The sequence below is a fragment of the Taeniopygia guttata genome, chromosome 3 (genome assembly GCF_048771995.1).
Source record: "Taeniopygia guttata chromosome 3, bTaeGut7.mat, whole genome shotgun sequence".
Classification (NCBI taxonomy): Eukaryota; Metazoa; Chordata; class Aves; order Passeriformes; family Estrildidae; genus Taeniopygia; species Taeniopygia guttata.
Genome location: NC_133027.1, coordinates 77014961 through 77042398, shown reverse-complemented (window position 1 = coordinate 77042398; position 27438 = coordinate 77014961). Strand labels below are relative to the sequence as shown.

Here is a 27438-nt window from a genome sequence, read left to right as displayed (position 1 = left end):
TTAAAGAAATCATAAAGTAAGAGAATAGAATAGTGGAGATTTTTTTCTGGACTCTTATAGAACAAGCTTCTCCTTGCAATAATTCTTATAGAGAACTTCATACTATTACTTGTAGACCACAATTCTAAGCGCTGTTTATTTAGCATCTTTAATTTTCCTTGCATTTCCTTTCTTCAGAAAGAGTCTTCTATAAATAGAAACCAACCTATTTCCTTGGCTCTGTATCAGGAAAGTAATGAATCATTTCATATAGTGATGTGCTAAAGATGGTATGAATATTTAAAATGTAGATATACAGTCTAACTCTAAATAGACTATGCCTGGAATTCCAAAAGTGGCTAGCGATTTTTGACTTTTTACAAAAGATTAAGTGAAAATACATAAATTGAGAAAGAACAGAGCTAAAGTCTTCCTACCTCATCCTGTACACTGATCCTTCTTGTTTTAACACAAGCTTTTGTCAAAACTTTGTTTTAAATTTTGAATCATAATTTATTTTTACTTGTCAGAAACATATTAAAGTACAATAGTCTATGAAAATATATTCACACATCACTGTGTGAGCAAACTTCATTATCAAAATTTTGCCAATTTCACAATTTTTGTTCACTTTTGTTTAAATTAATTTCTGTGATTTCATTTTATTTGCCTTCGGTTAGAGCATTGTATTGTACAAAATTAACATAACATAGCTAATTGCCTAAATATTTATTCCTGGATGATGTTCCATCTAAAACAATTTAATGGAATCACTTATTTTGTAAAGTGTTGTGGAGTCAGTCTTGGGTCTCTTCATAACAGAAAAAAATTAAATCTGATTAAAATAATATCTTACAAGAAGCAAAATACTTTCTAGCCAGACAGAAGCATTAAAGTGTCTGTTTTCTTATTTTGTTTTATATCTTTAGTATTGTTTCTCAGTTCAAGAAACCATTTTGAGTGAAACTGCCAATGCAGAAATGCCTTTCTATTTTCCCTGCGTACCTCTGAGCATGAGCGGTGGATGGAATCTGATTTAATCCCATTGCTGTTTACAGCCTAGAATTGTAGAGGCTGTTCAGATTTTAATTTTCTTTGTTTAAATCAGGGATTAATTCAGAATTTGGAGTTACAGTATATTCCAAGGTTTTGATCAAGTTAACATGGATCTTCTAGATAATACAAAAAGGTTTGTATTACCATGAAAAAGAGAAGAACATGGGCTGTGTAGCATTTAGCACTTTCTTTTATATTTAGCAGGGTCATAGTTCATCCCAAAAACTCTTGACTAATCAATTAGCCTTAGCAGTATCTCCCAGAAGATGCTTTAGTAGGAAAGATTTTGTAACTTTGCTGTTGCGCTCTGTCCAGGCTGTGAGCCTGTGAGATTCCATCCAGGGCAGTGAGGAATGCGACAGTGTGGCCCGAGAAGAATGTGGCACATTATTCACATGTGATAACCCCTAGCCCCTGCCTGAAGAACACATGGCTGGCCTGTTTACAAAATGAACCTAAATAAGCTGCAGCATCTTTTTTTACTTGGCTATTATTCACACCATTTCACTGCATTTCATACCATTCACCATTTCAGACCGCTGAGACTGAACATATTTATTTGTACATAATGTAAAAGAAGTGTGCAAAAGTTAACAAATTATACTGAATGCAAAGGAATATTTAAATCCTGTACACCTAGTTTTGGAGCTGGTAATGTAGTTCTGAGGTTTGGATAGAGAATCTTGCAGCACTGAGTTGAAGAGCTGTTTCTTGTGGTAATGAATTTAGGCAAACACCACATAATGAACATAAGCATTGAGTTATAGTTAAGAACATAATCAACTATATCTCTTAAGTTAGGATGGATTTAAATAAATTAACTGCTTTCCTGAAGTTGGAGAGTAAGCTCTAAAACTTAGGTTTGCTTTCTGTTTTGACTCCTGGCCCTTAATTTGAATACAAATATTAAAGTGAGAATGACTATGTTATGTATTATTTAGCACAAAATCACTCTCTTATCATTCCAATTGACTTTACACTGGAAAATTACTATGATGCATCTTAGTGCCATACTATTTTAGATTTACTTGATTTAGCTGTTCTTTGATGAAAAGCTTGTTATCAAACTTAGTGCTCAGCTGCATTTCGTAAACTGTGAAATTTTGTAAACAGGAATGACCAGCACTTGCCCAGGTGGTCCGTGAACATTCAGAAGCTCAAAGTTTTGTGTGACTTTGGCTATTTACCCAGTACTGAGAGTTAGTGAGTCATTTTAGACTGAGAAATGGAACTGTAATTTGGCAAAGTAGAAAGGAGTTCCAATTAACCTTCAGATAGATTAGCAACTTGGGAATGGATGGAAAAGTCCAGAGAGGAACCTTCCTGATACCTGGCTGATTATTCTGCAAAGACTAAAGCCTTTCAATTACTATGCTTTATTCTGAATGAAGTGGCAGAGATGAAGACATGAAAAATGGAAAGATAAACTACTTGCAAGTCTATTCTAGCAAGAAGATATGCAATTTTTGTTGTCCCTGGTAATTATTGGCTTACCTTGCTTACCTGCTTCTACATTTCTTCAGCCTTTACATGGGAAGGTTCAGACAGTAATTTTTTATAACTATATATGTACCTTGTACAATTCTTCCAGTGGACAGGATTCATTCTGGAAACTGAGTCAGTGTTGAAAGAAACTAATGCTTTATAAATCTTCAACATCAGCCATCAGAAAGGTGGTTCATATCTCCCCATATCAAGTTTATTTGCATAAATGAACAACTTTGTTTCCTGAAAGAAATAAACTGAGAATGAAGTTGGTAGTGGCAGAAGGCCACTGCAAGAAACAAAAGAGATTTATCTACTGACATCATAATAATCATCTTAATTACTGAAATGTATATCAGTTGTGTTTAAATGAAATCTGATTTTTTATCCTCTTAAATTTACATAATCTTCATACTTCCTGAAAACTTTCAGCTCGGTCCCACAGTATTTCCTTCCAATCTTCTTTCTACTCTTTCATTTTACTGCTATTTGTGGGGAGGGAAAGACTATTTGTCCTTGTTAGTTTCATTTCTTGTTTCATGTGTGATTTCAGTTCTTGGAAAGTTTAAATGCTCTTTACGATGGAAAGGAGATAATTGTAGAAATATCATGCAATGTTACCTTTCTACATGGGTGTTGGAGCTTTCTCATTTTACAGCTTTCACTACAGTTTCAGACTATTTGAATAAATCACAATTAATTGGAGAAAATTCCATGGTGATGTTGTGGACAAGACACCAGAAAACAATTACACACTTTGACTTCCAACTCTCTTGTGTTGGGGTGAATATTCAGTTAATGTGTGTCAACTCAGCATGCTATCTACATTTCTTCTCTTATCTTTATCTTCATACCAATTTAAGTCTAAAAGTTACCTGGTAATATTGTTGAAATATACTCTTTCTTCATCCAGAAGCTGATTTAACTTTTAGTACAGGCCAGTGATTTCATCATGTGGGTGACTGTAGTTGTGAAATAAGCTTAGATGATCTTTGTCTTATATCTTTTGGAAAATTTCAGGGTTAGTTGAGCAGTCATCCTACTGACTCTATTTTATGTGTTTTATTAACCTCCAGAGCTTATATGGAAAGAGAAAAATACTTAAAGATTATTTTTTCTCTGACTGAGTTTAGAGAAGATCCTGCACCTTATTAGGCTTCTTGTTTGAAAGGCTTTTCTACATCTTATTTATTTCTATGCTATTGCCAATAATCGTAGAGCTTTTCTATGTGAAATCCTGGTATTCATATCACCAAGAACTGTAAAAGTTAATATGTATATCAAGATCTGTACCTCAACACACGAGTTTCTAAATAGCAAAGCCAAAAATTATAAATGACTGACACCATGTACTGTAGCTATGCCCACTTACCTTATATGCTAATTAGTAGTTTGTCATTTGAAAGCACATTTCAATTTGTATTTCTGTGTTAGTGTGGCTCACTGAAAAACTTATGTAGATGCTAGTTAAGACTAAATAGGAACTTACTACTAAGGCTAGCGAGACATAAATGCCCACTGTCATAAACATCCAAATATACCAGCTACACACCTGAAGGACAGGAGAAAAGAGAAGTTATTGTGTTATTGTGGGCTCTTATTTATAACTGAAGCCTGCCAGTGATTGTCAGGATATTCATCACAAAGTGTCCCTGGTGGATTCAGGGTTCTACTGAAGCCCATGAGAGCCCATGTTAGAAATCAGGCAAGCAGCCAATGTTCACTGGTGCCCAGAGCCTTTCCTACCTGGGTTTGTGTTTTGATTTTCATCTCCTTGTATTTGATCGATTGTTTTCAGCCAACAAAATATGTTTATTTTATTTCTTCAAATCCCTATTCTAATTAATCATGGGATTCAGAAATATGGAAGTTATTAATTAATATGTTAAAAATAAAACATTCATCAGAAAAAAAAAAAACAAACCAAAACATTTTCAACATCTTAGAGGATATCCTATAATGATGAAATGAGAAGACGTTATTGAGATGCAATGGTACAAAATCCAAACATTACGTGGGAGTTACTCTCCACATAATGGAACTTATCTACAAATTTAGAAGAAAAAATGAGATTTCGTTCCTAGTATACATGCTAAATTAAAGGATACTCAACAAAGATGCTGAACAGTATGTTTCTCATTCATCATCCACAAAGCAACATGTATTTGAACAGCTTAGCTATTCAACATGAAGCAATGGTGGGTACCAAACTAACAACAATCCCAACCATCCAATTCTTCAGGAGCATCTAAAATACATGCTGAAGCTTATAACACTTTGTATGAAGTAGAATAATTTTAAATATTTTTTCTAGTTTCCTATTTGTAAGAAAATATTTATCTGAAAAATAACACATAGATTATTTGTTTCTTTTAATAAATAATATGTAATGAAAAAATGATGTTAAAATTATGCAGAAGGATGGTAACAATGTATAGCTGGAGTATAAAAGGTGATTCAAATAGCTGAATTTTATAGTTAGATCTGAATTTGTAAACTCCACTAAGGTCAATTTGCTAAGTATTTATTATTTTGTTCATTATACTACTGTTATTTCTGCTTAAAATGGTAGGTGCCTTATTTTAGATTCAGTTTGTAGATCTACTTGTACCTCAATTAAAATAGCATCTATATTCATGAAGTGAGTTTGACCTTACATAGTAGCAGTAGAAAATACCTCTTCCTTACTCATTTACTTCACCTTCATGGACAAAAGTGGATTTTTTTTTGTTATTTATAGTCATCTCTAAAGACCATGGTCTTGTCATTTCCCCGTTTACATGGGCTGTGATAAAATAGGCCCAATGGCAATATTGTAAATAAAACAACTCCAAGGAATGATCTCCAGCACTGAAAGCTTATAATATCAAATGGTGGGCTCTGTCACATGCTACTCATTGACATCATGATCTAGAGGTCCAAAAAACTCATCTTTCCCTCACCCTACTACTCCTTCTTCCTGAAACCAAACTCAATTCTGTGCACTAGCAATTTTAAGATTTAAATAACACTTATTTCCTGCTGGGTCAATAAAGCTGGAGTGAATATTGGACTTTAATACCAATTAATAAATTATTCTTTAGGGTATATGTTATATTTCCAAACATTCCAAATATGTTTTTCTAGGCGCTTTTAAGATGGTAAGATGATTTTTTATGGTTGTTTCAGAAACTTATGAGCTTATTTGTCTTTGGGAAAAACACTTTGTCTTTTGTAAATAAATGGAATTGGCCAGATCTTCAGCTCATATAGGTGCTTGTCACTCCAAAAAAGTTATCTAAGGGTAGTAGTATTTAAATTTTATGGAAAAGTAATCTAACATTTTGTTCTAATGTTTTCTGTTTGATTCAGAAGATGAAAACAGCATGTGCATGTCTTGAGATAACATCTCGTAGGGACAGATCAGCCCCACTCCCTTGGTGATACAGTTCAAGAGTGATCTCAATCTGCCACCAGAAGTGCACTAAAATGCAACACACCCATCTACTCAATTTAAAGCTTTTTAATGGAATGTCAGTCAATTACACAGTTATAATCCATACCTTACTACAAAGTACAACACACATGCATTTTAAATAGCACATTTTCTTAACTTAAACCATTTTCCTTTCTAGAAACCATTTCATCTAAGGAATCAATTGTGATTATGGTAAAAGCCACAAATTATTTATTACTTAATGTGATTATTTCATTGCTAATTTAAAAAAAAATCATCACCCTCCTATCTGATTTTCCATTAAACCAACATTTTCTATTTTCCCAACATTAAATACTTTTCCATGGTAAAGTATTTCTCCCCTATCTTAATGTTACCTATCATAGGATTTGAGTATTTTCCAAAAATTAATTAGGCTCACAACAGCTCATCAATCTCATTTACTCTTAACCTCACCCCTTCCACCATGATCCATGTCCTTCTTTCTTCTTCATAACTGTTTTTTATAGTGACTCTGAGGATACTAATTTGAAGTGGGTTTTCATCTTTGTTCTGAAAGCAGAGAAAATTGTGGTCAATCTAATGTCCTCTGACAGGGAATCTGAAATTTTTTGTTCTGTTTATTGAATTAGCCTATCTTCTACTCCCATGAGCTTCGCTTTCCGATTGATAGATTCATGATTAATACAAAAAAGAACAACTGAGGATGACAGTCTCCTCATGTATAAATATATTCTGCAGCACATAGGGAAAAACATTTCTTACAGGACTTTCACAGATAGAGACCACATCTTCAGCCTGACCATTTTAAAGGATAACAACAGTCAGTGTTTGTTGTACTTCTGTTGAAGTAATATAAATTTCAGTAATTCATTTAGGTGGTTTTCAATTAAAAAGCCAGGACCTAATCATAAGATAACAGGCTCAGGTATTAGCTTTGTAGTCAACCTTAGGTGGGAAAAGGCATTTTTCAAAATTTTTAACTGTTCAGTCATTGTATGATTGAATGCCAAGCTATCCAAATGAACTGCTTTGGTGCTCTAGCTAACATGAGAATCCATCAGTATAAGGTGATAGGTTGTAAGACGATCGCTTTAGCAAATTTAACTCAATAGTCTCTTTTTGTCATTTTCTATCTTAATAGAATGCAAATTTTTACAATTTCTGAATTTTAAGAGCTGATTCAAGTGAGACACTGGGAGAAATGAAAGCTTAGAATATTTTTGAGATAAATGAAAAATATGGTGGAAATATTGTACACAGCAAAGATTTTGGACAATCAGGTTTATTCCCCAATGAAAACAACCCTGCCAATAGAAGTATTTATGTTAAAGATGTTTCTCAAAATAATTTCTGAGAAAATCCTCAGAACAAAAAAGAAAAACAAAACAAAAAAAAAATATAGCATGCATTCCTTAGATTTTCCTTGTATTCATGTAAGAAGCAGTGTGGTTCTCTTAGAGAATCAAATACAAAATTCTATTGATTTCTTTTACTATTGAATAGAAATTATGAAGCATTAGGGAATTGATGTCCATATCACATTTTTAATCTGCTGTATAGGATATTTGAGATGTGTGCACAATATCCCACTATTTATTTGTAGAAGCAAATTTGAAGTATTTCAGGGAACATATGCATTATATATTAAATACTTAAAGTTCCAACAAAATAAACACTCACATTTGCCATCAATTTCAAAGGTCTATAAGTAGACTTTGTGCACAATTTAAAATGAAAAATGTGTATTACATACATCTGACCTTTTTATTTAAAATACTATTCTGCCTAATCTAAATTATATATGGTTTGGATCTTTCTGTATTAAATAATTGTAGGTGGAAGGATGAATGTATGTAAAATTTCTTCACAATATATATTTATTGGCATTTAAGCAGATTTTATTATCAATACTTATAGTACCAAGTGTGACATCATGTGTCAGGAACCCTGAAATATTTCAGCATATATGGCTAGTAATATAGCTGGTTAATGCCCATTAATATTTTTAAAGGGGAAATGAAATAATATGATACAGCCTTTTTCTAGGGAAGAAATACAGAGTTTAATATCAGAGCATTGGTTGGGGGAGAGGGTTTGGCTTGCAGTTTTCTGGGGTTTGGGGGTATTTTGGAGAGGGATTACTATTTTGAGATAAAATCCAATTATATTAATTTAAAAACAATTTTATTAGCATGTTTTTATCAACTCGGCTCAAATGCAATCTTTTGTTGTTTAAATTGAAAACTTAAGTTGCTAAATGAAAGCACATTCACTTGCTGCAAGTACTCATTTAGAAACAAAGCAGCATGTCTTAAAACCATATAAATAAGAAATTGTTGTCTGACATAGGAAACTCTTAAAATGTATTTCTGGAAGACATTGCTGATGATGCTGAAGTCAATAGATTTTTTTTTTTTTCTTTGTTAAAGCAATGTGATTTCCTTCAAAATAAGCTGCATGGCACTAATCCTTCTAAAAGTAAAGTGGCAGATTTTAGAACTATACTTGCAAAGGGAAGAATGATTGCATTCTGATTTGCATTAATGTAAAAAAAATCACTACATGAGGAAGAAGTTAATGTCACTCCTATTAACACATCACCCATGAAAATGAAATCATGGCATTTGATCTTGCTCTCAGTGAATTCAGTGTATTGAGTTTAATAGAAAGTCAACTCCATCACAGCTAAGTCCAGCACTGGCCCTGCTACTCTAATTAGACTTCAACAATATTAGTTTCTTTTTTCCCTCATCTTTTTACTTCATTTTCCTTGACTGGAGTGCAATTTCACCAAAATGTAATAGACTAATCATTAACTGGCAGCAGCACAGAGACTGAAACTTTAATTTGACAATCACAGCAGTAGAATACCAGAAATTTATAGAAGCATAACCATTTCTTCTGCTGGATGTGTGATAATTGTTTTTCTGCTCATTTACATCTGAAAGTAATTAAGCTCTACAACAAAACTATGTACTATAGTATTGGTGCAAAGTCTGCTGTTTGGAGGTTATGCAGAAATTCCGTGAAAACATCACAGTGGGACTGTTGTTCATTTGCATTGTCACTTCCTAAAAATTTGCAGAAACATACCCTTGAAAGAATTAGGTCACACAAAATGTGGCCTAAGGGCTTTTCCCTTCTGTTTTCCCCAGTGGAGTTCTGCAGCTGATGCGATAAAAACTGTTCTACATCAATAATTTTTTTGAGTTTATGTTTCCTAAAAAATTTATTTGGCTTATGGAAATAAACCAACTTTATCATTCAGTGGAAAATTTCCTTGTCTTTCCTTCCAGACATGATTTCTTGATACAAATGCAGTGGTGTTATGTAAAGTTGTATAATAAAAGTTGGCAACTCTAATATCTTCTGAACCTTCTTTAGACAATTATAGTTAAAACCATGCAGTAAAAATGAACGTCATAGTACTGTAAGACAATGATTACAGGAAGCTTTGCTTTCCCTGGATATTAAAAATTACATATAAACAAATACATGTTCAAAGTTGAGGAATTTTCTTTCTCATGACATTTTTTACTGGAGTCTCACAGTGTTTTATGGTCACATGTGCCTTTTGCTTTTAGAAGCGTAATGGATAGCTGTTGTTTTCTGGTGCTATTGATAATGTGAAAAAAGCTATGAAATAACAACATAGCTAGTGCATTTCTTATTGAAAATAAGCTAATTAATCACTGTAGTGGGCAGAGAAAAGCTAACTTCCTCTCTCATTTACTTTTCTGAAACTCATTGATTTACATGGTGAGGCATGACTATCGCTGGCAGCAGTATTATACCCTTCATTTCTTAATACTTTGTATGTGCTTGTTTCATTAGTTAGGAAATGCTTTGATATAAATAAAAATTTATTAGTCCAGATTTTGCAATCACTTACAAATTTTCATGACAGTTTCCTGAGTCAGGCCAATATCTGCTTATGATACCAAACCCAGCATTTTATATAGCATGAGCTTTATCTTATTGGGAAAATTTGCATGAATTTTGTTGAATTCCGCTTTCCAAAGCTTCTCATATATGTACTTAAATATTTTCTTTATCTTCCTGTATTTTTTCCTCTTTTTTGATTTCATATATTTTGGGGGATGTTTATTTTATGGCAATATCTCACTTAGCTTACAGTAGTATAGATGATTATAACATCTCATTTATGCTTGTTCACTTTGTCTTATGATCGTAGACATTTTTCCTTGAATATTCAGAGGGATCTCATGTAAGTACAACACAGAAAGACCATCTTTATATAATTTCTATAAATTGTGCAGTACAACAATATCTTTAACTGTTATTAAAATATAAATAAATAGACAAGGAATAAGCTTTGGATCATTTATTGTATCTGTAAAAACATAAACAGCCATAAATAAATGAGGATAGAGTCAGAATAACCATCTGTTAGGAAGTTAGTTCAAGTCAAAACACTTAAAAATTGGCACTGTAGACTGTATTCACATAAATATGCATTTAGACATTTAAATATCTAGCCTCATGTACAGATGTTCTGATTCACTGCAGCCTTCATTTGGGAACTGCTAAAGGCTCAGGATCGACCCCCTCAGGTGGCTGCTGAAAATTGGATTCAGGTGCTAAATTTTGTGTTTCTCTAAAATACTGGCACAAGTTCATAGCCTAACAATAGGTCTGTCTCCACAGCTGCTTCCTTGCCGCATCGTAAGGTAGAGGTCACAAGAGCCTTTCTCTGTGAGTAAATAATTTGATAATTAGGTGAAATCTCCCTGATCATGAAAGATGCAGATCTGAAACCACATAGTCTGGGCTTTTTTTCCTGCTTCCTGGGAGGGCGCTTCATCACTACGTTTTCAAATTATGAAAACTAAGGCAGTCATTTCTGCCCTTGCTCTTTTTTTTTTTTTTTTTTTTTCCTGCCTTAAAAACACCAGGCTTAATGGGCTATAAGGTTATTCTTTTCTGTAAATCTTTCCCACCCGCCCCCTCAACTCACATAACTTTTAAACTCATTGTCCAAATTCAGTCAAACTGAAAAAGGGGTAGAGCTTCTAGAAAAATAGAAGGATTACCCTACGTCTGGGTAGGAGGAAGGGATGCAAATTTATGTCCTGGTGAGAGAGCTGTCGGTAGGGTATGTAAGAAATACAAGGTGTCAAAACTTGCCTTAGCTCATACCCTCTATTAGCTGGTAGAATTTGTGGGATACAAGTTGTCATTGTAAAGAGGTGTAGTGCAAAATCAGCACACATCCATGGGAAACAGGGAACACCAGAGATGCCCGACAAAACTTGCTTTTAAAGAAATTCAGTCTCACGCAGAAGGAATGGCAATAGCTATCTACCATCAGGAAAGCTCCCGGGCTGTAGCTCCAGGCCAAATGCAAATATTTAAGTTAGAGAAAAAGTCTTCTGCTCCTTGTTCCCCACTGGCTACCTCTGTCAGACTCACTGATCAGTTCTTCACTCACTTGAACATTGCTCTTGGGAATCCAGCTCCTACTATATGCTGAGAGGTAAGTTTAATGCAGCCCTACCAAGTCTCCTGCAAAGCCCACAGGTATTAAGTGTTGCAATTCCTGACATGGTCTAAATTTCTGTTCTGGCTGTAAAAGATTTATACCACAGTGTTGGTGCCCTGCGTCTAATTCTGCCTGTTTTCACAGTTGTCTTCTGTGGATATGTGAAGTTAAGTCAGTCTGTTAGCTGAAAATTGTGAGTGCTATTATTGTTCCACTCCTATAAAATCAAGTTCTTATCTTCTCATGCCATTTCCCCTACAGAACTAGAACCATAACCGCAGTTTAAGCCATTCTGAGCTGCTAGATAGAGATAGATTACAAGGTCAAAGATATGTAAATAAATTAATATTAGCCTAACTTCTTCGGTGTCTCCTCAGGACTCAGTGACAATGGTTATAATCTCTGTCAGACAACTATCAGCAGTTTCTGGAACTGTTGAGGCAGATGGCTGAGGCACTAGATCTGATAATAAGCATGCCTGAACTTACTGACTTTTCTGCATTTTTTGATATTAGGTAGAGAGGAAAATTTATGCCTCTGTAAAATGAGGATATTAGAAAACCAGCAAGAGATTTCTGGGTTACACTTTTTTTTTTTTTTTTTCCCTTTTTAATCTATACAATTAAAAGAAAAGAAGACAGTAGAAGAGGAGAGGTCTCAAGTGCTGGTAGGCTGTTGGTACCTCTCTTCTCACAGACTGGTAACAGCTTCAGTTCACCTCCTCTATCTTATGAAGTCAATTCTTTAGCTGATACACACCTTCCTGAAAGAGCCCTATGCTTGTGTTAATACAGCTGACATTCCATTCTAATCATTTCCCAAGCAGACTTGGAAGTAAGTAGGTAAGTAAGTAAGATTCTTACTCGTAACTGTAAAGATTCTGGGCTCTAGTAACAGATGTGCAGATGTTTTGCTATAGAATTACAGCATAAAGTCAACAGGCTCAGATATAACATGTTAATTGGCATCCAGTGGGATATTTCTAGTTACACTGTGGAATTATTATGCTAAACCATAATGCATATATTCTTATAGTTAGAACCTTTATGAAACATACTTCAGAAAATTAACTAGCCAAAGGAATGTCCTTGGCTTCCCTTCCTCCACTTTCAGCCTTTGTTTGTCTCATACTTCTCCCATGTCCACATTCTTCTTCCTGGGACAAGAAATGTCGATTTTACTTATCAGTCAAGGACCCAAATCTTCGGCTGTGTTAGGACAAGTAATTCAGGAGGACCCTTCCAGATACCACCAGCCAGTGATTTCTTGGTGACTCATGAATTTTCCTCACATGATTTTATTGAGACTAATGTATGTTATTTTTTTCCCTTAAAATAACATCACTGTTTCCTTCAAAATCACCATTCTCGTCTAGCTGCTGTTGTCCAAAAATGCTCAGTGATTTTTTCTGATGCAGAATTTTCTCTTAATCTTGAGGTACTGCTTCCATGGGTACCAATTCAGCAGCAGTGCAGCTGCAGAGTTGGGTCAGAAACCTGTAAACTCACTGCAGCCATTAGCATTAAATAATATAGAAGATGAAACAGCCATCTGTGGTCTGCTGGAGAAAAGTGATAAACGAATTTTGTGAGATGTTACTTCTATTCCTCTGAAGGTTGTACATATCCACTGAGCAATAAGCGTTTTAGGAAAACTTGAAGACAATATCACTCTCAAAATATTTCCCACTTAGATATGTCACACGGACGTCTAGGTTATCTTTGCAAGGTGTCCCAAATTTATCTAACAGCCCCCTTCATGAATATCCTTCATAGAAATGGACATTTCATTGTTATTAATGTAAAGCTGATTACAATGTGTGCATGTGCTCTCACATAACCCAAGTGTGAGAAAGCATATTTAAGTTGCCATGGAAGAATTTTCTTGACAGCTTTTTACTTTTGCACTTCATTATAATGCATGAAAATGCAAACTTCAAATATTCAAGCACGATGTGCTCTGTTGTGTTATAGAACTGTTTTCTTGGCTGTTTTAAAGCTCAAGGCCAGCCTGAGCTGACCGAGAGCATTCAGCCATATCACTTGCCTCTTCTCTTGCCTCTTCCTCGCTGACCTGATGTGCATGTGTATGTGTGTGTGTATGAGCTGTTCTCCTTTTGAGGCTGAGTGGCTGTAGGCTTGTCAAGCACCAGGGCTGGAAGGACTGTAAGATGAATGAATGATGAATAGGGAATTAAGGCTGGGGTTACAAGACATAGCATGCTTTAGCAATGTTAGAGGACAAAAATGGTCATAGTTTCCAGGATTGGCTGGAGAATGATAAATGACAAAAAACTCTTGTGCTTCAAAATGAAGCACATGCCAGTAAATCAGGATAGCAAACACTCAAATGACCACTGCAGAGGAGATGAGATTATTGTAACTACTTCACTGCCTATAGATACATGATATGTGCAGCAGTTTCAGACAAGCAACTACAAATTCACCTGAGAAGCAAAGGTGTTTTTTTTTAAGCATAACTGTTTAGGTTCACTGCTTTTGTAATGAAGTGGAAGGATATTAAGAGAAGTATTACAAAGTGAACCAGAAGTGCTGTATTGTTAGCAGTTGGAGGTTGTCACTGTTATGAAACTTGTATGATCAGTGTTAACCAGGTTCCAAATCACAGTGCTCAGCATGTCATGTATCCTCTTTGCACACAAAAAAGCCACTTTTACTCGCATGTGTAGCTCTAGAACAGATGTTTAAAGGTCTTTTTTTCAACAGCCTTAAGGCTTTATATGCTTCTCGATGATTACAATTCTTCACGTGTAAGCAATTAAAGAAAGAGCAGTAGTTTTTTCCTATATATATTTATTATATATTACTAGATACAAATACATGTTAATAAAAATAAATATAAAATAATATAATATATAATTAATATCTATTATATATTTATATATTTACATGTATAAATATATATTTATATATATTCATACATGACAACAATAAAATTCTGTCATGAACACTGGAAGTCAGAAAAATATATTAATTCTTACTCCTGTTGCTAGGGCCTTTGCTTGTTTTTTATTTTTATCAGAATAAAATGCTATCTGGAGTGGAAAAAATAACCTTTAGTTAATAGTTTCTACTGGAATATCTCCATTTTCTTAAAACAATTAAGAAAAATAATAATGTGCAGTAAAATAAATATATGGGATATATTAAAAATATTTTTCTTTTAAAATATTTTAACATATGTCAATACAAATTTTACCTTAAAAACCTGCTAATCATTTTCCATCCTATTGTTTTTATATGCATTTATTGTATACAATTACTTCATTTTTACAAACAAATGTATTTAGGCCTCACTAAAATGCTTGTGTTTTAATAACACTGTGACTCCTTTGTGAAAACCTCAGGAGCACATTTTAATAAACACAGCCTAGAGTCTGTGATATCTTTAGTGGCAGTGTAAATTATTTTATATAAAATAGTAAAGAAAGTAATCTTATAAACATTGTATAAGTGGCAAAACAAAGGGTTTTGCTGTGTATTGCAAGAGTGTGTCAGTCTACAAAATCTTATATAAGTGCTCTAAGTCAGGTTACTGACATGTAAATATCTTCTATCACCTGGTACTGGTGTAATTTAGAGAAGAAGAAGATAGAGTATTTTCCAGTTGAGAGTCACTAATGAAATACTTGTTTTTCACTTCTCTTTTTTCACACTTAGTTCAGATCCCTAAGGTTAAAAAAAAAAAAAACCAATCAGTATGAATGTGGTGTATGTGCAGTTTCTACATTTTTTTCAAAAGGCTTCAACTTACTCAATTCAAAAGCCATGAATCTGCAGAAATACCACACCTAGGGGACACAATTTCCTTTCTCTTTTTATCTATTTTGCATTCCTGTAAGACTACACATTATAATACATTTTAGTTGTATAAAAATTTTTATACAACTAAATAAAAAGCTTTTTTCTGTTTGCTTGAAAAGCTGTTATGAATTCAAATATATGCTTTCCTTAATGTAAAATATATAGCTGTTAACTAGCTTTTGATAAGTATTTATTTTTATGTCCTTCATAAAAAGAAAGCAAATTCACATAATGGGAAGGCTATTTTTTATCTATAATATGAATTAATTCAACTGAAAAACAAAGGAAGAGTAATCGGAATACCCAGTTCATTTACATATATATGTGTATATATATATATATATATATATATATATATATATATATACACACATATATATAGAAAAAATATAAAGACACACCAGAAGGAGATATCCTGATCCTTATAGTACTGATACCTGTGGAGCAGGATGTTCCTTTATGTCTGGATTGAGGATAAAATAGCACATTCCAGTTTCAGTGCTAGTTGTCCTTTAAACTGCTTAAATTCTATCCTTGTCCTACCGCAATGAAAGAAATCTTGGCAAATCCACACAGTCATTCATAGCTTTCATCTCCTTGTCCTTTCTCAAATCACTGCTAAAACACCCTCTGTTGACTTCAGGCTCTTGCTTATTTAGCCTAATTAGGGAAGAGTGAAGCTAGAAAACTGGCAGCTTTAGGCATATTCAGCAACCTGGAGGCATATCTAACTTCTTGCTCCCATTATTTTGATGAGAAACTTTTAATGCATTGCCCTATTTTCATATGGTCGCATTCCACAGAATCACAGAATACTTAGGGTTGGAAAGGAGATGACATAGTCCAAGGCCTCCTGCCAAGGCAGGGTCATCTAGAGCAGGTGATCCAGGAACGTGTCCAGGTGGGTTTGGAATGTCTCCAGACAGGGAGACTCCATGGTGTCCTTAGGCAGCCTGTTCCAGCACTCTGCAACCCTCAATGGAAAGAAATTCTTTCTCATGATGAGGTGAAACTCCCTGACAAAAAAGGGCTCACCCTTCTGTCGCAAAGTTAGGAAAGCAGTCATTGAAGTAATTTAGTTCTCTGTGCAATTTTTGATGGGCAAATAGACTGAATAGACTCCTTAAATGGTAATGATTTTGAATGGTAAAATTAGACACAACCAATTCCATTAGTACATGGCAGATGTACAAACATAGCAGCAGTTATTAACACAAAGTAATGGATTACTGAGCTTTTTGCTTGTGAAGAAAAACATAGGGTTCCCCCTTAGAAGCATTTTGGTTGCATTAATAAAAAAACTTCCAATTGGTGGAAAGAGGGTGGATTTTAAGCTTCTTGGGTATGTGTGTAACTCAATGTCACAAATTATCTGGTTTAGGTTTGTGTTTCATATTGAACTCAGTGATCTTTGAAGCACTTGAGGACTTTCAGGTTTGTCACTTTGAATTACATTAAAAAATAAATCATGTTTATTCCACACACATGCAAAGATTTGTTTTTTCATGGTTTTAATTCCTTTTGCATTAATTATGCTATATTTGGATGAGAAATTAATGGGATGAACAAACATATTTCACATCAGTCCAGCAAAGCTATACAAATTTTGCACACACAAACATGATTTCTAACAAAAAAAAATTATTTACTTTGTACTATCTGGCAACTGACAGAACATCAGATACACATAACTGGCGCAACTCTTGTTGCATGTTAAGCATGATTTGTGACTAATATATTGTTTTGCAATAGTAAATGTTGTCCCAAGGCCAATGAGATATCAGCCTCCAAATTCCATTCCCCTGTTGAGCATACTATTTATCTAAGATTATTTAACTCTACTTTGTTTGATATTGATCTGTAGAACTAACATAGGCAATCTTCAAAGTCTGAATTAATTGGAGAAATTTAAGTACTTATAAAGGAAAAAATATTCGCTTATTTTTTACTGCATTGATATGTTTGCTAATAAATTTTGCTACAAAACCTGTGATTTCTTTTTCATTCTTGTACTTCTATTAAAAAAAAAAAAAAAAAAAAGAGCATAAAAAAATCCCAAAACCTGGGCTTAGAAAGGATTACATGTGATATTGATAATATTTCCTGGAAATGGAAAAACTGCAATAACAGCTGCTGTGTTGGTTCCTTTTCAGTTGGGTTTTTTGGTTTGTTTGGTTTATATTTTTCTTGGGTTGTTGATTCTTGGGGTTTTTTTGTTGTTTTTTACTCCAGCAATTTGCAAGTAGTTGCAGCTATCTCTAGTAAGTTTACATCATTAGTAAAACATCATTTCCATGTTTCCTGTCCAATCACAGCACTTCATCTACTTGCTGACATGTTGAGTTTCTGAATAGCATTTATAGTAACAGTGCTTTCATTTTACTATACATGCTTATTTGTGAAATAACTAAAAGCTGGCTGCATATGGAAGATAACTATAGGAAGAATCTATATTTTATACTAAAGCAAAATGCCTTGAATGAGAATTAAGGGAAACTTTTCTAAGACATGATGAGCTGAAATGTCTCTATATTAGTATTCTTTTTAAATTCAGAGCATACATGCCTTCTTGGATTGAAATATCCTTCTACAGTCTCTGCAGTACTGTGCCATTGTAAAGGGATAAACACTCAGCACTAGTGATGAAAAATAGAAGAGCCAAGGAAAGCAAGAGACAAGGAACTCAAGTGTTGATAGTCTGAAAAAATAAGTCTGTGCTTATTCAAAGATTTGGCCTTCTTAGGTTATATTAATATATTCAGCCTTAATGTTTTTAAGTGCTTTGAAATATATGTGTTAATTTCAGTTTTTAAAATTATTTTTCATGATTTCAAATCAGAGTGTTAATGAAATTTTATTAATTTTTCAGCAAAATTTGTACCTCTTTCCCTGAAATAAGATTAAGCTTCCAAAAGCAGTGTTATATATATAGTAATCTGTTACTACCCCAAAAGTTTAGATTTATTTCGTATCAAAACAGATAATAATTCCCCCTATGACATTTGTAACTCCAGCAAGTCCTCCTTCATGAAACACACATTCATATTTAAGGAGTAGCATTCTCCTCCATCACATTTGAAATGTCTGGTGAAATACTTTGTCAGCCCAAGGGGATTTCTGCACCCTTTCCCATTCTGGGTTTACTCTGTGCTAAGCACTGCAGATATTCCACCCTGAGCAACCTGGTCTGCCTTTGGAAATGAGGCTGACTTACAGCATAGCATTTGGACCAGGTGACTCCAGAGGTTCCTTCCAACATAAAGTACTCTACATGCTCTTCTTTCCAACACTCTAGCTTTGGGACCAGCCTACTGGAGGCCAGTTTGCACTTTGTGCATATATAATCTAGACTTATCCTAAAGAACATTTAAAACTGATGCTCACATTGCTCTGAGCCTTCACAATGGGAACATGGGGTTCTCTGGGTTAGTAACAACCACAACTCATAATCTCATGGTGTCTCTTCCTTGCCCTGAGTGGAATGAATTGGAAATGTCCCACTGTTTCTTAGCAGACAGGAGGGGTTTAGACTCCTACCCTGTGACTTTTCACACACTTTCAATTAAATGAACAGGGAGACTGAACTACCTCATCTTTCCTGGAGCTGACAATTTCAAAGCAGAGTTCTGAGTCACAGTGATAGGAGTGGTGCAAAGGAGCCTTCCTCTCTCCCCACACTGACTCATCAGGGCTTTCATTTTCCACTCCAGTCAGGAAGCAAACACACTCTATGACAATTAAATGTATCCTAACAAGAAGACTGTGAAAGCTTAATTAAGCTCTGAGCTGTGCCTGAGCAGTGAACTTACATTATGTGAACTCTGACATGGATGCATGTCAGTCTGTAACTGAAATCAGCTTCCATTTATTTCTTGGTATTGGTGATGACTCCTAGAAGGAAAGAAAGTCCTGAAATTTTCCTCAAGAATTTTTAATGCTAGCTTGTACTGCTTAGCTGCATTTTGTTATGTGACAGGCTCAATCACATTATAGCTGAGCTTTTTATTTTGAAGTAACATTCAGGTTAGTATGTTGCATTCCTGTAGTCATTCTAATTGCTGAAAAGAGGTGTTGGTTTGCTAGGGTGAACTGAGCCACTTAAAATGGATTTTTACCATAGTTATATTTTACCATAAATTAGTACTTTCATTGTCAACAATAAAAGTTGAGGATCATGGTTTGTGACTGATACCTTCCATGACTTGGAAGTAACTTTACCTTTCAGTATCGTTGTTTTTCAAGACTCAAAAGGAAGGAATGATGCTTATCTTTCCAAGTAGTTTTATTGTTTTGTAAACCCAAAAAAGAAAAAAAATTAAATTAAAAAAAAAGCCCACTCCAAACTTTTATACCAGAGCTCGTTGTTAACTAGTAGCACTTCAAAAATTTCTGCTAAGAATAATTTGTTCCAAGACAAGCTGAAATACACAAGTGTGACTTTATACACAAAATTAGTAAAGAAACACTTTCATCAGTAAAGAAAAAGGAATTACATTTGAGTTACAATTTGATTAAAAATGTTCTCTTAACATGGGGCTGTCTTCACAGTCACTTTCTTTTAAATGTTATTCCAATACTAAGCATTGCTCAGATATTTAACATTTGTGGAAAATCTAATATCTCAAGATCTATGACATCCCTGCAACAACAGGTGTATGAAAACCCTGCCTTTAATTTGTGTAAAGTAGAACCTTTGGAACAATCACCACCAGGAGCAATATCTGGGCTCTGTGAAACACTTACAAGCAACATATTTAGGAGATTAATAAACTCCTCCTTTTGAGATTTGGCCTGCCTTGAAGTGAAATCTAATAAACTAAAATAATGTCTTGGACACTTCCAGGTGTTAACAAATATCTAGAGTTAAGAATAGATCTGAGTGAGCTCTAAGGGTTGGTTTATCTTTCTTGTCCACTCCAGGATGCCAAAACTGCCATATCAGGCTTTTAGTGCATAGAGAGAAACTTGCTCATCCTTCTTTAAAGCAATAATATTTTATATTTGTAGCATTACCTTAGTGAAACTTTAAAATGAAATGACATAGAATACAAATAACACTGAATTTCTTTAATATCCCAAATTATGAATAGAAGCATGTCTAGACTCAAATACAAACCACCTTTTATAGCAAAATTCAAATCCTCCTCTGTTCCCTGCCAAACGCTGAGTTCAGTCCCTGAGGGCCTGAGAAGGGTTTCCTTGGCTACAGCAGCTGGCATTGGCAGGGCAGGGAGTGCTGCTCCTGGCCGTGGTGTGCTGGCTGATTTCATCAGCTAACACAGGTCTTGACAGGTGTAAAGGCTTTCACTTCACTTTGAGCACATAAAACCTTTGCTGCATGGTTTGGGAGATTGGGAACTAACTTTTTGATCCAGGAAGGGCTGGGATCAGGGATCCTGGTTGTAATCCTCTAGATCTCTCAGTAATCTTTGAATGTATTTCTTCTAAACATAGAAATAACATTTGTTCTGAAATGAGTTCTTGGTGCGTGCTGAATTTGCCAGACATTTCACTTTGAGTCAAAGATATGGCAAATGTGCTTCCTAGCATTTTCATCTTGATTTATTCTTCCTCACAAAGGACAACTTCATAAAGAGTTTGAATCAGATCCATGTTCACACTTTACATATGCAACATTTTTATGGCTGAAAAGCTGGCTTCTCAGGCAAACTAATTTGGAAACAGTCAAACTAGAGAAGGACATGCTGAGACCCCTTTACTTCAAAGGCTATTTTTTCCAACTAATCATCATTATTACAAGTAGATATTTACCCTTAGGTGCATTGGGCAGATCATTCTGACTCATCCATTTAATGGACGTTGTCCTCTTGGCCTAATGATAATAATTTTTGTATGAAAGCTTTGCTAATTTCTATAAATACATATGATAGCCATTTTGGTACTTACCAGGTGACATCGATGCTGACATAACCTTTCTAGTATTGTTGGTTGTAGCTTGTGTCATGACACTGGTGTGAATTATGGCTGTCTTGAGGATGCAAAACTTCATAAAACACAGATGGTCTGTAGGAAAAATATTGTAATGACAGTCTGCACTTCACACATTCAGTCTTCCCTTGCAGACTCTTTCCTTTATTATTGCTTCATAGTCTTAGGTACCTTTTCATCAAGCATCTAAGACATAATTTTTTGTACAGACTATATTCTATAAAAAAGATTGTTACATGCAATTCTGGAAAATACCTCTGGTACCAACATTATCACAGCTTCTCATTGGCCTCCCCCAGACTTCCTTAGAAGTGTATCACCATTACTTCCAGACAGCTGATTTTTTTTTTTTACTACTTCTTTCAAAGAACGATGGAAACTGTGTAAGTTCATTAGCAGAGCATGTGTGTAGGCTTAAAATTACAGATAATAGACATATGGTCAGTAATTCCTTTATGTATTTGCCAAGACTTAGGTCAAGATTCAGGGTTTCCTTTGCTCAAACTGGTGAAATCAGAAATACCTCTGTGTTCTGGGGAGGGCTTACACTGCACATGCAAGACAGGTGATGAGGCACAGTTATCTCAGTTGCCTTCTGCAAGACCAAGCCATGTTTATTCTAAAATGCAGCCAATTGTGATATGCTTTTCTTTTTGCACTACTTTTGTATAAGTCAATCCTTTTTCTAACAGTTCTTGGTGTTTTTTATGCACTCTCATAATATGTTATTCATAACATTACAGTAAATTCGTTGTAATAATTTTTGATGTCACAACCCTGGCTTTTCACATCAGTGAGATTAACAGTTAATGTATTGGAAAATATTTGTGTGCTTAAAAGTAATCATCATAAAAAATAAATTACCTCCTTCCCACTCAAGAAGCACAGTCCTCGTATGTCACATCAGTATTTGTAAAACAATTTCATAAAAAGTGAAGTGTCATAAATGTGTGTAAGTAGTCAGATATTTTACAGAAAAATTCATCAAAAGGATGATTTTTGCCCAGGTTCACCAGCTGTTTCTTCATTATCATGGTTCTTCAGTTTTTGCTGGTAACAAAGCCACAAGCTTTAAATCCACGTCTTTGGGCTTAGATCTAGGAGAGGATGTGAGGATTGGTGCAGCTGTACATCTACATGGCATCAACCTGGGGATCTAGAAGCAACAGTGAGGGCAAAATCTACCCTTGCCTTTGTGTTTGCCCTGTTACAAATGTGAAAGACCAGCTCTGTCAGAGAAGTTGCACTGTCCTGACAAATGGGTCTTTCTCTGGCTGAGAGTGCCACTGATTGTTTGAGATGTTAGCATGGGCACATAGTCACCACTGCCCAGAGTGAGGCCACTGGCTGCTTGCATGTGGACTACCCTACAGCAGTGACAGCTCCCCCCTACACCAAACCTGGGCTGAGTACATTTTGCTCCTTCCAAATTATTTTTTATACATGTCTTGGAATATGTATTCAGATACTTTTCAGAATATTGTTTTAAAACCAAATGAAAAATATTTTCCTCCTTTAAATCTCTCAGCAACTTTGTAGGTGAAGATATTTCTTATGGTTCTTATTTTGTTGCCACAGTTATTCACACTGATTTTTAAAGAATTATGGTCTGTGTATACGAGCGTGTGTCACCCTTGCTAGTCCATGTTAGAGAAAGCAGCAGTAAATGTTACTGTATCTGGGGACTGCAATAATTTAGCCTTTTGCATTGACTTAATTTTACACATTTTTCAGGAAGCTGAAATTGAATGATGTTATACTTCATTTTTTACTCCAAAAATCTCTCAGCCAGGTTCCCTCTATCAGGAACAACATAAGTGTGTGACTATGATGACCAATGTGGAGCAATCCTAAACTAATACCTACTCAAGATTTCAAACCATAACAAGTCTAGATTAAGTTATTTTTTTAGAAAATTGCTTATGCATCTGGCAGTAGAATTTTGTCTTAATTAAGCAGTGTTAAAGATAAAGAAGTAATGGTTTTAGAGATAGACTGTGAAAGAGAGAATCCATATTCATCTTATATAAGAATGTGTTTATTTACATTATTTTTATTTTCGTCGCAATTGACCAGCAATAGCCATTTTCTGTCATTATTTTGAAGTGTAAGACAAAATTCAATATAACTCTTTCCTTTTTTTTTTCTTTTTCTTTTTCTTTTTTGTCTTTTATTAACCAGTTAATTTAGGTGATGGGATAGAATACAGCCAGCAGAAGCGTGAAAATATTGGAGTTCTCATCCAAGAGACACTGCAACTTCTTGAATGCTACGGTGGAGAAAATGCTTATATAAACATTAAATACATGATCCCCACTTATACGTCATGCAAATAAACTGAGTTATAATAAATGGGATGATTCGATCTGTGCTCTAAAAAAACTGTATCTGACTCTGTATGTCATCTTGTTAGTCATGCTTTATCTTCTCTACAGCTGCTAAAATAGTGGCTTCAGGGGCATTGGAGTGTTAGCACTATTGTGAACAAGGCTTTCCAATGAATAAATAGTGTCTGTTCCTTTGATTACAATGGTGTACTGTGCTTGTTTGTTCCCTGAAAGAATCACTCCTTTATAACAGAGCTGACTCGAACAGGAATCTGAGTTAAACCTTCACTTGTGTGGACAATAAAACTATAATTTTCATACGCGATTCAGCAATCACTGTTCTGTGTCCGCTTGTCCTGAGGGTGATGTCAGAGGCTGTAACAAGAAGAGTTTATGCTGACTGCTTAATAGGTGTTTGTCATGGAAGAGAAACACCAGTTCAGCAATGCCTCTCTGGCAGCTGTGCCGAATAATGTGCACTGACATACAATAAAACTGTTGAATGTATACACCAATTGCAACAGGAAAATTTATATTTTCCATTATAAGACACTGTCATTAAATTAATCCAGGTTTCTTACACACTCCTGTTTTCAGCTTCCAGGTGTTTAATCATGGAACTTGGATTGCTTCTTGGTGAACATAAGGCACAAGTACAGTTTTGAAGAAAAGAAGCCCAGAAAAATACTTGAGTAAATCAGATGGAAGATACAGCATAAGTAAAGTATCAGCCCCAAGTGACACTGTTAATCTGGATAAACACAGAATGTACAACTACATTTTTAAAGGGCACTTGGTATTTTTGTAACTGCAAGGTTGCTATTGCTTTTCTGTTGTTATTATTATGGTGTGTATCTGTGCAAATAATGTAACTATTGTTATAGGAATCCCTTACAATTTCCTACTCAGTTAGTTTCTCCCTGTGTACCCATAACACAGAACTGATATAGTCATGAATTTAAGTAAAGCTATTGAGATTGACTTTATATCTTTTTAAGTATTTCAATTGAATAAACCTACAAAAAAAAAAAAAAAAAATAAAACCAGTCTTACAATTCTCAAAGACAACCATTTAAAATTATTGAGTCAGCTCAAAACAAACCAGAGATATTAACTTTGCCTAAAAGCGTGAGATTTTTTTAAGTACTTTGAAAGACTTTGGGCTCATCTGGCTTTTATTAAGTTTTCTGGAGCTCTTCAAAAGTATGCAAGTTGCACTTTCAAGTGTTTCAGTGTAACAGTTAAGAGCCTGAAATGCACTCTTTGGTGTTAAACACATGAGATTTTTTCAAGTGCTTATCCATATCCATATCCATATTCACACCTTGCAAGGCTTGCCCAAGTGAGAGACACAGCCCCTATGCTGCCCTGCTCTCTTGGATGCTTGCTGGAAGTGTGGGGAGCACCTTCCCACCTGCTGGAACCTTGAGCCATATCTGTCATTAGATTGACATTAGAACTCGCCTTTTCTGTGGCATCTTCAGCCTGAGGATTTTCTTTTACTTTCTTCTCTTTCCTGTAACTGGAAAAAAAAAAAAAAAAAAAAAAAAAAAAAAAAGTTAAGAAGAGTATTACTCTTCCCACCTCTTTGAGGAGCTGCACCTTCAAGTGATGTCACCAGCCACGAGCACTCACCAGCCCCTGGTTTAGGCATGGCTGCTGGAGGTGTGCCTTTTTCCAGGCCCCAGAGGCATTTCTTTTCTGTTTGGGTTTTTTGGGGTTTTTTGGGGTTTTTTTTTTTGTTCTTCCTGAGTTTTGTTTTACACAGTTTTTCCAGAGCTACCCTCAAGTCCCTAGAGTTGAGACAAGGTCTGTCCTGTGTCCAACATACACCTGTAATGGGTAAGTACATCCAAGACTCAGCCTCATGTCTAGGGTATCAACAAATCTTTCACCTTCCAGGCAGAAAGGGAGGTGAAGTCTGGCTGTAGGCCCATGCCTCTGGAAACTCCAGAGCTTTGTTTTCAAACCTTGCAGCACAGAGGCTAGCTGGATAATGCAGGGGGCACAGGCCATGTCTCCTCTTCCACAAATGCCTTTCTACACAGCCACCCTGGCAGCATCCACACAGCCTTCGCTGACAGCTTCTCCCCATTTGTCTTGCATTGTCCCTGGCACCAATGAGCCATACTTTTTCATTGACTGACATCTATGGATTTGGTAACTGTGGCATTGCAGGTTTCCCATGAGTGCAAACTGTGCTGGAAAACTGCAGCTCAGAGGGAGCTGAGTTATTCAGCTCAGAAATAAACCAAGCCCTTCATAGAAGGAGAATTCCCAGGCCACCTTTCACTCCTCAGCTATTTGTATTCTTTCCTTAACAGAAAGTCCAGTACTGCTCTTTGCCTGAGATCAAAAAGCTCCTCAATAACTGGCTTCAGTTTCCCTGACCCTGGGCTCCAGCCACAGAGCCACATGCAGAGGAAAGGGCTCTCAGCCTTGGTTTTTCCCCATCCCATCACCCCTCTGCATTCCCAACATTTCTGCTGGGGTTTCAGGCTCCTCACCAGCCTTTGTAATTCTTTTCCCAGCCCCCTCTTTTTGCATCCCCTCCCCTTCAGCTCAACCAGGACAAGACTGCTGACTGACAAAGAGACACCATGGAAAATGGGTGAAAACTTTGTGAAACTGCAGACTTGCCTGGGCCTGATGCCCTCAGCCTTGTGCTCTTTCTTGAAGATTTCTTTCACAAGACATAGGTTCAACAAGGGGTGGTCTTTTGGCAAACCATAAGGGCAATAGAGGTCATGCATATTCACATCAGGAAAAATAAGTTTTATAGAAAAGTGTTTTTATTTGCATGCTCAAGATGAGAACATTGGCCTCCATCAATACTATTCCTATGTCTGGTCCATTGATTTAAAAGTACACATTCTCCCATAACCTTATTATTTCTAGGAGCTGGATGATAAAAAGAAGCATGATAAACCCCACAGGTTGGTAATTTAGAAACACTAAGAATAAAATGATTTTAAGATGTAATTTTACTAAGTCAAACTCTAGGCATTCCAACCTTGACAATGTCCCTTTAAGCATGATCAGCAGCATATTTATAGGCAATTACTGCACAGCTCAAAGCACTTTATAAAGCGCAAGACCGAGGACTCAGGTGCTTAAGCATACAAGTAATAGTATGCCATTCAAAATACTGCTTAGCTGTCTTACTATGCTGAAAAAAAATATGGTTAAGAAATAGTAAATATCTCTTGTTTGACCAGATGACATAATTGTGGTCGCTGATGTTCAGGGCAAGCCAATCAACAATTTTTAATTGTAATCAACTAAAAGGTACTCTGGGCTAGGTGTTTCCAGGAGTATAAATTAAGTGTCAAGGCATTGAGCCTAATTTGGCTTAACAGATGCAGTGTGCTTTATGCCCTACTCTGGGGTCTTTGCTGCCTTTTAACTCTCTGGCGCGGGTAAGGTAAGGAGCACCAGTGAACAAATGTGTGGGAAGTTAAGTTGTTAAGTGCTGTTTTTCTGAAGCTACCTGTTTGAAATATCTCCAGTTTATCTTAATAATTGTCCTAGGTTGGCTGGCAACTCTTTAGCTTGAAGAAGAAAAAAGCATGTGGTAACACTGGGGGGAGGGGGGGGGGGCGGGAATGGCTACCTTTGTCATGCATTGTCATGAAAATGAGCATAAAATAAAATATTTTTGATGATTCCTCCTCAAAGCTGTGTAAGGGACCTCTGTAACAGGTGTCAGAGTGTAGGGAACTCTGGCACTTTGTAAATGCTGGCAAATGCTGCAGAGCAGTCACTGTGCAAGCTATTGATCCACTGAACACTCTGATTTGCTCATGGGAAGGAGAGCAGGGGCAGGGGTGGCTGGGGCTGCCCCTGGGCTCCTGCAGAGGGACAGAGCCTGGCAGA

At 35.6% G+C, this 27438-nt stretch overlaps 1 protein-coding gene and 2 long non-coding RNA genes across 10 annotated transcripts in view; 1 reads left to right on the top strand and 2 right to left on the bottom strand.

Annotated features, from left to right (window-relative positions):
* Nucleotides 1-24605, top strand: part of PACRG (parkin coregulated) — a 228822-nt gene extending 204217 nt beyond the window's left edge. For 5 of the 7 annotated variants that reach the window (XM_072926062.1, XM_072926056.1, XM_072926057.1 and 2 more), the window contains one exon: nt 23417-23765. In XM_072926062.1, coding sequence (XP_072782163.1) covers nt 23417-23571 — 155 coding nt within the window. In that variant the 3' untranslated portion in view covers nt 23572-23765. Of the gene's footprint in view, nt 1-23416; nt 23766-24159 lie in introns of those variants that run through there. The other 2 variants (XM_072926059.1, XM_041714805.2) reach the window with 2 other exon arrangements.
* LOC140683518 (uncharacterized) lies at nt 904-19796 on the bottom strand. 2 transcript variants are annotated; one of them, XR_012054706.1, is made up of 3 exons: nt 19505-19774; nt 19096-19177; nt 904-6508 (listed from the first exon to the last, which is right to left on the bottom strand). It is a non-coding gene; the product is annotated as an uncharacterized lncRNA (long non-coding RNA). The 2 variants fall into 2 exon arrangements; XR_012054705.1 differs by lacking the exon at nt 19096-19177 and having other exon boundaries at nt 19505-19796.
* The window catches only part of LOC140683515 (uncharacterized), a 52954-nt gene continuing 46709 nt past the window's right edge, over nt 21194-27438 (bottom strand). The window contains exons 2-3 of the long non-coding RNA XR_012054702.1: nt 25027-25084; nt 21194-21310 (exon numbers count right to left, since the gene is read on the bottom strand). This is a non-coding gene — a long non-coding RNA (uncharacterized lncRNA). The remainder of the gene's footprint in view (nt 21311-25026; nt 25085-27438) is intronic.